This window comes from Pleurodeles waltl, chromosome 8, assembly GCF_031143425.1.
Source record: "Pleurodeles waltl isolate 20211129_DDA chromosome 8, aPleWal1.hap1.20221129, whole genome shotgun sequence".
NCBI classification, from domain to species: Eukaryota; Metazoa; Chordata; class Amphibia; order Caudata; family Salamandridae; genus Pleurodeles; species Pleurodeles waltl.
The window spans coordinates 1,413,880,159-1,413,891,370 of NC_090447.1; the positions used below are offsets into that span (position 1 = coordinate 1,413,880,159).

Genomic DNA, 11,212 nt, shown 5'->3' on the forward strand with positions numbered 1-11,212 from the left:
TTTTCGGGTAAGATGGCGTCTTTTAATGTGTGCCGGGTGCTGCTGGTATTTTACAGCCTTGGGTCTGTTTTGGGTGTCGAGGTTGCTACGCGGGAAGTAGTGCTCGATGAGAAGTCTTCCTCGTTGACCTGTGGCCCCCGCGGATTGCGGTTTGTAGTTTTTCCACCTGCGAGCAATGTCTCCTTCACTGTGTCTGTGAGAGGTAAGTAACGCCATTCGGCTGAGGGGGTGAGAATTTGTGGGAGGGTTGGGAGCGTTGGTGTAACTTCGCGCATCCTAAATTTAAAGCCTTGTGTTTTTATATTGCTCATTGGTCCCTCGTTAGGTTACTTGGTAGTAAAGTGCTCGCTATGTGAAAAACTGGTGTTGGGGGTTATAGCTACTTAGCGCTTTAAAGCAGGGGCGCATATGTCGGCCACAGTACGTCCTCTAGTTCTGGGGTTTCAGCAACTGGCGCGAAGCATGGCAAAAAAAATAATAAACGCTCGTTTTTTTGCCTTTCACTCCATAAATCTGTGCTTACAAGTCCCAGGATGCTGCAGTTGACTAGATTTTTCTTTGGGGGTGGTAATTAGTGTGGGATAGTAAACTTTCGATGGTGGGGGAGGTGAGTTGCATACGAGTATATCTACAACATCGTTGTGGCTTGTCATCCGAGCTGGTGACGGGAGTGCAGAATAGATGTCTTACTACTTCCCGCAAACCTTTTAAAGCATATTTACTTATCCAGAGGAACTTCCCACTAGGCCGGTAAACGTGTAGGAAGATCCTCGCCATGGGGTGTATATATAAAGGTACGTGCTCATTATGTATGGTGTCCCGAGGAAATTAAGGCTGGCTGAAAACTCACCTTCTAGGACGAGTCCAGCAGACACTTGTGTCCTAGTCGGGGTGCTTTTAGATGGCGGTAGTCCTTGCTGACATTTGCCCTTGCTGTGGCCTTTGCAGTTTTTCTTTGGTGGTTTAATATTGGTTTCATGAGTTGCATCTGTACGAAGCTGCTTCTGTTGGCCTTGTGGTGAAGTTATTTTGTTAGGTTGGTAATAGTGATATCCGGTCCGAGGATTGTGGTGTGGTAGCATCTGATGGTTTGAAGTAATATCTACCAACTACTCCTTGTTCTCTAACATTCTAGATCAGGCCGGGCTATCTCATGCTCTCCAGAACGACACTGACTGCAGGACTTGGGTTGGTCAGCGACCAGATGCCTCTCTAGTCATTGGCACGGACTACGCAGGGTGCTACGTGAGTGAGCAGGTGAGGAAACCTGTAAGTTAAAGAACGTACCACCAGCATACTGGAGGTATCTCTTTCTACTCTGACAAGTCCTTACTTTAATCTTCCTACGTTTCAGACTCACGGGACCATAGTCTGATCTCCCATCACGGGGAAGCAGCAGTGACTGACTTAATACAAGTATACAAAAAAGTGATGGGTTTAATGCTTGAGTTACTCAGCCATTGGTAATTGCTTGAAGTGGCATTCTATTATACTGCACACCACCCCATCTCAGTTGAGACCTAGGCAACTGCAAATCAGTTACTTTTGCTCCAATAAGAAGTTCAGCCTTAACCGCCAGGCCCTCCTGGAATGCAAAGATTCACCCCACCCCCCCCCCCCCCCCCCCCCAAACCCAACTGGGGCTATGTAGTCAGGTGCAGCTTGGATCCAATAGGGTAACCTAGGCTGGTCATGGGAGTATGCAAGTAGTACAATCTCTCCTTTCTTCTATAGGATGAAGAGTATGTGGTGACCTTGGAGGTTAAGGAGTTCTTTGCTACGCAGAATGTCACTCTAGTGAAGCTCCTGAAGTGCCCACTCTTGCCTGGTGAGTATGATGTGGCTTGGTCACCTCTGAGCAGACTATTGACAAAGGCAATCGCTGTGATAATTTGAACCTTCTATGTTCTTGCAGCCATGGATGCTCCCAGCCCTGGTCTCTGTGCTGCCATTGCCAGAGTGGACCGACTGCTCTGTGGCAGTCTGCCAATCACCCGAACTACCTGCCAAGAGCTTGACTGCTGTTTCGACCCAGCCGATGGCGTTACTCCTTGCTACTTTGGAAAACCAGGTTCGAATTCATCACTTTTGTGAGTTTGTCTCCTTCACCAACCCCTCCCTTCTCCCATGAGCCTCTGGTAGGCATTAGTGTTACTGGTGTTTGGGAGGAGTAGATAGGCTGTCAAAATAACACTAGTTTTAGCTGCTCCCACAGAGGCTATTCCAGTCGTTGCATGTCTGCTAGGTTATGACACATGGACGGAGATTTATAAAGAGTTGAATACTGTGCCAAAGTGACCAGGTAATCTCACTGTTTGAGGATTGTCCAAAACCTTCGGTCCGTTTTGTCAAATCTTTCAGTCTCAGTTTATGAATGAACTGATGCTGTTAGCATTTGTGGGGGCAAACTTTTAGATCTCACATGCAATCTGTTATGCATTTTTTTTTGTCCCCTTTTTTAGCAGTGACCGGTTCAGGATGCGCATTGCCCAATACAAGCCTTTGCTTCCATAATTGAGCACTTTCTTAGAAAGGAGAATGCAAAAATGCATGGGTATACAAGCAAATCACCCCAAAATCTGGGACTAATCTGATCTGCTAGGGAAGAACCACATTTGTAGATCCGGGGAGGAGTCATGGCAGAAGCTGACCTTCACAGGGCAAGGTGTTTGTGGTATGAGGCAAAAGGTGACCGGTTTCTTCAGCACTGAAGTGTTGCCAGTTTCGTGAGGAGAGTTCAGCTTCTCTTATGTTGGGTCCTTGCGTGTAGTTGATGGTTCAGTCTTGTGCTCGCAGGTTAAACAATCCGGAATGTCCACATTTCCGGGAAAGTATCGAAGTTGGATGATGGCTGATGTTCTGCCATGGAAAACGATCAAATTCCAGGATGCTTTTTCCCCCTCCCTTTTTAGTGACTGCTCATTGCACTGCTGAAGGTGAAGCGGCCATAGCCATCTCTGCGAATGTTGTGGTACCACCTGTGAACCTGAGCTCTGTCAGGCTCCTCACTGTGAACCGTGCATGCCCAGGACTTCAACTGCATCAAAACGAGGCCTTTCTCTTGTACCAGTACCCCTTGTCCTGTAGTGGTGGTTACCAGGTGAGATGGTGTAGAAGCCTGGGGGTGGTGGAAGGTTTGGGGGTAGGGGGTGATAATTATAGAGGAGAGAAACGGCCACCTGCAACTTTCCAATAACTACTTTTCACTAAAGTGTTTGTGTCTTACATTTGTAAGCCCACTGGGCTTTTCGAGCAACCTAAGAATAACCGCAGCTTTACCAGTTTTATTAATCCAGACACTTCGTGCACAGGCTTGGAGTCTGCACTACCTCTAGTTTGTGCAACGCTAGTCTCCTGGCAATGCTAGAGTAACCCCTGTCTGCTCTCGGGAACTCCTGTTGTGCTCACATGAGCTTGGTACATCTCGTTAACAGGTCATTGGTGACTCAACTGTGTATGAGAACAGACTGGAAGCGCTCAACAGCGTGGTGACTTGGAAGGGAGCCTCAATTAGCAGAGACAGCACCTTCAGGTAAGGTTAATCTGGGTCCCTGCCCTTGCTGTGGAACACTGGCACAATGACGTAGGGTGTGAGCAGTCCACTGGGCGTGTCCTTCTTCCCCGTAGCTCAGTCTGCCAACAAGGCCTACCTGGTAGGACACTCTTGGTTAAGAACTCTTCAAGGCCAAACCTAATGCCAGAAAACTGCTGGCCTCACCTAGCACCCTCTACATACCTCCTTTGTTTTTCACACTACTTGGCCCAACCTGTCATAATCTGTTTTTACTGACATTGTCTTGTGTCGTAGGCAAGAAGTTCTGAGAACGAGCTTCCTTAATGGTCTGCTTCAGGGTGAGTGCATATTTTCCCAGTGCATGTGCTTCTCTATTAAAACAGAGGGGTCTTGGACGCATTGGTGCAACTAGATTGTGGGGTTGTCACTGCACAGCAGTAATTTGCTCTCAGCCCTGTTCTTGGAGGCTACTGTGGCCCTGTTGCTCGAATTTAAGCCCTTGATTTTTTTTTGTTAAAATGGGGTAGTGCATCATAGTTCAGGTATACAGAAATGACAAGTCTCCAAAAATCAGTCTCTTCAGGTGCCCATAAAGGATGCCTTCTTGGCCTCTCCTTTTCGACACAAGGCCATTTTTTTTTTCTACACTAAAACCTAATGGCTTAGCCTATTCCCTCTTAAACATTATCCCATCCATGTTCAGGCATGATTTTTTTTTTTTCTATTTTTTTTTTTCTTCCCTCTTCTCCCACACAGGCATAGCCTCCCGTCTGGACCTTCTGTGGTGCTCACACTTGTGAGTCTTGGCTTTTATCAAGCAAGCCCTAGTTCAGTTTTCTTTGCATTTTGTAACTTCCGCTTTTGTCACAACTTTAGCTGTGTATCTAATTCACAACAAGGCTTGTGGCCAATGATGCAGGGTCAGACCTTGTAGCATTTTTCTGTCTACTGTTTGTGTCTCTCCCATGGGCGACAAGACTGTCTAGGTTCTTCTGCAGGGGCCAGAAGAGTAGAATTTTTTTTAAAAAAAATTTTTTATAGCCTTTCACAGCCCTCTTGGAAATTCTTGTCACCTGCCCTCTCCCTGTCCTCATCCTTGACCCGCTGCAATGGGAGCTAATACTTCTGCTTTTCTTCCCTAGGTTGACTGTACGTTGCACATACGCCAGCAGCAACAGGGATAGTTTTATCCCACTGCAAGTAGAAGTCTTCACCCTCCCACCACCTCTTCCAGTGAGCAGTCCTGGACCCCTTTTCCTTGAAATGAGGCTTGCTAAAGGTACAGAACCTGAAAAGTTTCTCCAGTGGTAGTTGACCAAATAGTTAATGCTGTTTGCACTGAGTAGTGGCCATTGTGCCCATTCTAGGTTAAAATCTCACCTGGCTGTGCTTGACAACTGTTAAGTTGGACTCCTTGCTATACAACCTGCTCTCTGACTGGAAACATTGTTTTCCTTAAGTTGTGGATCAAATTGCTCCCTGGATCACAGTATCATACTTTCAACAGTACTATACTGAATGTGGCTGGGTTGCCTGTGATATTGTCATGGGTTGCATTTGCCCTCGTGTGTGTGTGTGTTTTTTTTTTTTTTTTTTTTTTTTTTTTTTTTTTTTTTTTAAAACCTTTTCAACTGTTGGAATGTTAAAGCTTTACAAAGCTATATCTGATTTGCCTGAATATTCATTCATTTAGGCAAAATACTACAGGTTAAAATCTACAAAATTCCAGTGGGCATTAATAGTAACTTTTCTGAGGAGATGTAGGCAAAATGCTCTTCTGTGCCTCCCTTATGCGGATCAAGGTCAAGAGAAGACTTGATGTTGCTTTGTAGCAGAGCTTTAGGCCAGTATTGGAGACAATGTAGATGGAGATTACCATCCAAACTTCTACATGATGGAGATGGCTTAAATTCTTACTGTGAGTGTAAGATGGTGAGGTTTGTTTGCAGCATGACTAGCTGTTCTTGAACCTGCTATGGTGTAAGTGATCCTTTCATTAACTCCTTTGCTTTAGTGGCGGCAGCACCCAAGCTTTTTGGAAGTCCGGGGACAAAAGAAGGTGCTTCACAAAGCATCAACAGAAGCCTTGAGCGTCTAAAGGCAAAAGTCGCTCTAGCTGAGTAGGAAGTCATGATGCAGTTAGCACTCTGGGCTCTTGAGTCCATATAATGCATTATGGGGCTTTGTAGTTTTGATTGTCTATAACGAATTAAACTAACCCACCTGTTATCAATTCTTTGTAGCTCAAACATTAGGACTAGATTGTCTCATCTGGAGTGAGGTGGCCATCATAGCAATGGGTATCCATAGAAATGATTTCATATTCCAGGGCGTTTGAATGTTGGAAGTCACTTATGAAGTATAGTGAGTTGGTTGGGAGAGCAGAAGTCAATAGAATTCTACCCTGGATGTAGCAGGTGGAATATCATCAAAGCATCACTCAGCTGGTTTGAGATGCTACTAAGACATACAGGGCTCAGTTTTCTTACAGCTCACTGGGAGGAACATAACTATCGAAACAATCATGGAGATTGCTGCTAACCTCCGGTCTGTTCTTTCTACGCAGATGGAATGTACAGTTCCTACTATACAACCAGCGAGTATCCAGTGCTGAAGGTACTTCGAGAACCTGTATTTGTGGAGGTTCGGCTTCTGCAACGAACAGACCCCAACTTGGTGCTTGTTCTGAATGAGTGCTGGGCCACCCCTTCCAGTAATCCCATGGAGCAACCACAGTGGCCAATCTTGGTTGCAGGGTAGGTCCTCTAAGTTTGGGGAGGGGAAAGCAAAGCATTTTGCCTGACTTGTGTCCCATGTATTCTGACTTCCATGATTTCTGGTCCAGGTGTCCCTACACAGGAGATAATTACAGGACGCAGGTGTTCCAGGATAGTGCTATGTTTTCTATGCTACAATTTCCATTGCACTACCAACGCTTTGCCATCAGCACCTTCACCTTTGTCGGTGTCGGCCAGCAGAATTTAGGGGGCCAGGTGAGTTCAGGTGTCAGACCATGTCAAACCCGTTTGGCAGGCTATGGCCATGCTTCATGGGTTCTCCACAACTTTGCTGCCCTATGAATTGCCTTTATCAGATAAAGGTGCTGGTAGAGTATTTAGGTCAATATCTCACTTTCTCTTGTAGGTCTTTTTCCACTGCAGTGCCTCAGTGTGTGTCCCATCTGCACAGATATCCTGCTCTCCTCCCTGCCCATCAAGGAAGAGTAAGACTTGATTCATTGCATGTACAATATTAAGCAATGTGTGGAAGGTGGAAAGCTGGTGGCTAATGTTTGGCTTATTACTTCTGCTCGCTCTTCACTCAACACATCTATTGCTTCTATCTAATTGGTAGACCCTTACTTTGATTTCCAAGCAACCCTTGTATGTCTTTCCTTGTAGAGAGAATGGTGACTGACATGGAGGCAAAAGATGTGAATATTGTGACGGAGGGTCCTGTCTACTTTGCCAACAAAGGAAAGATTGCAGGTACATGGAAAACATAGTTGAGGAGAAGAGAAGTGGTACTAGGAATGGAGGGTTGGTATTGATGATGCTTCATACACTGTATAGTAGCTGCTGATTAAGGGCTAGTGTTGAGATACCACTTTCACTGTTCATGTTGGGCAGTGCTGCAAATGATTTTCATCATTAAGGCCTGGATGTAAGTTCTGCCGCATGTGACCCTCAAACATTTGCTGCGAACTATGAAAAAATATAGATTTAATGTTATGTCCCATTTAGTAAACAAACCTTGCCAAATACTACTTTTTTTTTTTTGGGCTGGTGGGTGAACTGATTAATGAGCAAACTCAAAATGGGAGTGGAGCAAAGAACAAGGAGTGTACTGCATTAATTACTTGACTGTACTCCATTATTGTGTAAGGTATTAGAGTAGCAATGATCTCGCTTACCTAGTATTACTTGCCTAGAATTAGAACAATTTGTTTCTCTCCTCAGGCTCTCGTAGCACCTCTGAAGAACCTTTGGTACCAGGATGGGTCAGATCATCTGTATTTGCAGTCGGGTTCCTGGTGTTTATTGCTGTGGCGTGTCTTGCTGCAGTTCAGTTTTTCAGGCTCTGGAAGCACAGCAGTCATCATAAATGCAGAATGGCAGCGTTGCAGGCCTAAAATAAAATATTTAATACCAGTCCCAGTATAATGTCATGTGTTTGTGTTCTAAGTCCTTGTCCTAGTTTTTCTTGACTGTGAATTGGTGATCTAGAGCGATTTTAGAGAGCCAGGGGGCAAGCAAAGGGTTACTGGGACCAACTATGGTGGCTGAGGCCTTCTACTAATGTCCTAGGCCCAACCTAATATGGATCCTGCTCAACTGTCAAGTACCTCCTTATGCACTTGACTTGGTGCAAGCAGTCTAAGATGGGCGGGGAATGTAGCTGCAGGTCAGTGAACACAATTTGACTCAAAGTGCAGGCAGTACCAATGTCCAGCCAAATACACTTGTATGAATGTGTTTATTACCAGTTGCATATGCGAAGAAACCACATTGTGAAGCAAAACTGTTTTATCCTAACTCCCTTACTAGTTCTAGTCATTGGGTGAATTCCTGTCCCATCCTTCACAAGAAGTTAATTAAAGATCTATGGTGCTGCAGCTCTCTTAGCAGCTTCCCTGCCACAACTGACCCAGTTCACATGTTAACTACTCTTGCAATATAGTAGTTCAGCAACAGTGGGCACCTACAAGTCCTGATAAGCTGGGCTGCACCTGGGGGCACAATATCTTGTAGTGCTGCCCCCCTCTTCTTAATGGGGAAGAAGTGGCCGATAACACTATCAGCTCCCAAATGGAGCCACCAAGGATGCAGCAACATTATTGGTGTCGTCATTAACAGCAGCTCTAGTGAATTGGATGCTGTTCTTTCATGCAGCAGGTCCAACCTGCTGATCACTGCCTTGGTCTCTCCTTCGGGTGGCAGCCCAAATCCTGTGTCAATGTCGGTGCCAGCAGCCCCTCCATGCATGTGGGGTTGCTGCATATGTGGCTATACAGGTTCTTCATAATTGCCCAGACAGTCAAGTCTTATTAATCCTTGAAGTGTTTAGTTTACTGGTGCTTCCTCCCCACCCCCTGACATATGGGGGGGGTCACTGCAGCATGGTGGTACAGGTGTAGATAGAGCTGCATGGTGCTCAACACAGATCTGTCTGGCCCTTTCCTTTACAAAACAAATCATGCCAACAGTTAACTGGACCTTGCTCCCTCCAATGTTTTCTCTTACTTACAGGGCATACTGGGTTTGGCAGGCACTGATGCTCTGGGGCAGGTGGAATTCATTTCTTTGGGTGATATCACCTCACCCAGCAGGTAGGCTAGCAGGCGTTGGTCCCCAGTCCTGGTGACAGGAGTGAGTGTTGCAGAGCTTCCACCTTCTCATAGCTCCTATGGCAAAGGACTATAAAAAGGAAGATGGAGTGCCCATAAAGTTGTCAGCTGCCAAGCATCTGCACACCAAATGTGACTTTGGGGGGGGGGGGGGGTTTGAGCCTTTGAAGTGGACACCTCCATGGAAGGCTTTCCGCCACAGCAGGTATGACTCCAAAGGTGACTGACCTACAACACAATTCCTGAGTGTGTCCAGAGTTCTGACCTACGTCAGCTGCAGTGATAGTGCATCAAAAGTTAATCCCCTCAGCTCTACTCTTAATGGAATCCTAATCGGCCAAATTGCCCTTCCTGAGATTTGTCGAGGCCCTTTCCTTGTGATTTCACTGAAGTGAAGGGCATCCTCTTGAAGTGCAAAGAGGATTTTCCTTCTCTTCAGTGTGTCCCTTCCAGCCAACAGGAATGCAGTAATCCAGATCTGGGGGTGAGGGTTACTTGCCTCATTGCTAGGTAGGCATGTGCTTCCAGAATGGAAGCAGGGTACTCAATCACTGTACCATTTCAGACACTCTTGGTGTACATTCACAGCAAACATTTTGTCCAGCTCTGTTGCCTCTTGGCATTGCACCATCACATGACTTCTGCACACCATTCAGTACATATGCTTTCCTTTTAACTAGGGTATACTAATTACAAATGCATACTCGCCTTATTCACAACACTTCATGTAGTGCACTTATTCAAGCACACATCAGCACATGCTTCCTCTTTGTAGCACTATATCTATGTATTCCTCTTAGGTGTACAAGTATTATCTGCACGTACTGTTCCCTTGCCATGCACTGCGCAGGAGTAGTGACTGCTGGATATATTACATCTATTTGATGTAGGCCAAGGGTGAGTTAAGTACGCAGCAGAACCTTTTTGTTTTTAAAAAGGTAACTGAGCCTGTAGGCCTCCCTCCAGTGACGCAGGATAAAAAGGGCCTGTTCACTACTACTGATCATTAAAGTGCTGCCATCAATGCTTAACACGGGGGTGTAACCTTCCACCACTGAGGATAGAGCTTTGCTAGCTCCTCCCAATCCAATAAGACTGAAACAGGCCTACTACATGGTGCGCACACAATCCCGGTTTGCCTCGGACAGCCATCATTAGGAATCCCAAGAACAGTACAGTTGGTAGTTTTACATGTCTACCCTGCAGCAGACTTTTCTGTCCCACATCAATCTTAAACCATGTGATGTTCTATTCCATTGTAACTGTGGGTGTCCTACCGTGGATTCCTTGTTTGCGGCCACTGGTACATATACAAGCCCTTGTTCAATATTAATATTGCCTTCTGGGTATTTGAGCTCAACATCTGGCACTAAAGGCCCCCAGCATGTAAGTGTTTGGCTTCCAAAATATAATGGAATGGTGTTATGGCACAACCTGTGTCCAGGCAAAATGATTGCTGGAATACATACGAGTCCATTTGTGTGTCAATTATGTTGGAATTGAGACAAACACCTGGTGGCATACTGTAGGGGTGTGGAGAGGGCAAATAGACTAGAATCGCTCAAGGGTGAGCAAAGAGTGATCAGGAGGAAGAGCAGGTTCAGTGCATGGTCTCAAACTTTGTAACAAACACGTATTGAGTCTTAAAGTTTTTAACCCTGCGCTTAAATTATCCTCAATTTTTTTTTCTCAGTGTTGCAAGAGGTTAGGGCAAATGTGTATTAAGAGGGGCTCAGAGTGAATTGGTTAAAATATATAAGCTGATTTGGGTGGGGGTGGGACTATTCCACCTGCACAAGACCATGTATCCCTCCTAATGAGGTGCAGTCTTCACTTCCAGTGCTAATCCACGCTCGCAAAGCTCTCCACGACAATGGACCGGCCTACCTCAATGATAGACCCAACTTCCACATCCTGACACGCCAGCTCTGCTCTACCAACCTCACCCTCGCAACAGTCCCTCGTGTTCACTGCACCACAACTGGCGGCAGAGCCTTCTCTCACCTTGCAGCCAAAATCTGGAACTCACTCCCCACCAACCTACATAAGACCCAAGACCTCCTGACCTTCAGGAAGTGCCTAAAGACCTGGCTCTTTGAGCAGTTGAGACCCTTCCGGGTGAGTAGCGCACTCAACAAATGATTGATTGCTGTATAACTCCTTTACATCGTTTCACCCTGCTCTTATTGGTGTGAGCATCTAGTACCTTCAAACTTGCTGCTGCGCACTATCCCTTTGGTTTCCAGACTTCAAAAGTTATTGCCACTTTCTTCACTGACCATCGTGCCCCTCTGCCCCCTTTTGTTGGCTGTATTCTTCTAGGGTTCATTGGACCACTTCATCTAGTCCTA

The 11,212-nt window shown here is 45.8% G+C and overlaps 1 protein-coding gene across 1 annotated transcript; it reads left to right on the forward strand.

Annotated features, from left to right (window-relative positions):
- LOC138249606 (zona pellucida sperm-binding protein 4-like) lies at positions 1-7,646 on the forward strand. Its single transcript, XM_069203550.1, has 12 exons — positions 1-202; positions 1,136-1,257; positions 1,735-1,828; positions 1,916-2,071; positions 2,913-3,100; positions 3,435-3,532; positions 4,657-4,793; positions 6,081-6,270; positions 6,360-6,507; positions 6,659-6,737; positions 6,916-7,002; positions 7,474-7,646. Exons 1-12 carry the CDS (start codon positions 13-15, stop codon positions 7,644-7,646), a joined length of 1,662 nt encoding a protein of 553 aa, XP_069059651.1. The 5' UTR covers positions 1-12.
- Positions 7,647-11,212: the final 3,566 nt, after the last annotated feature.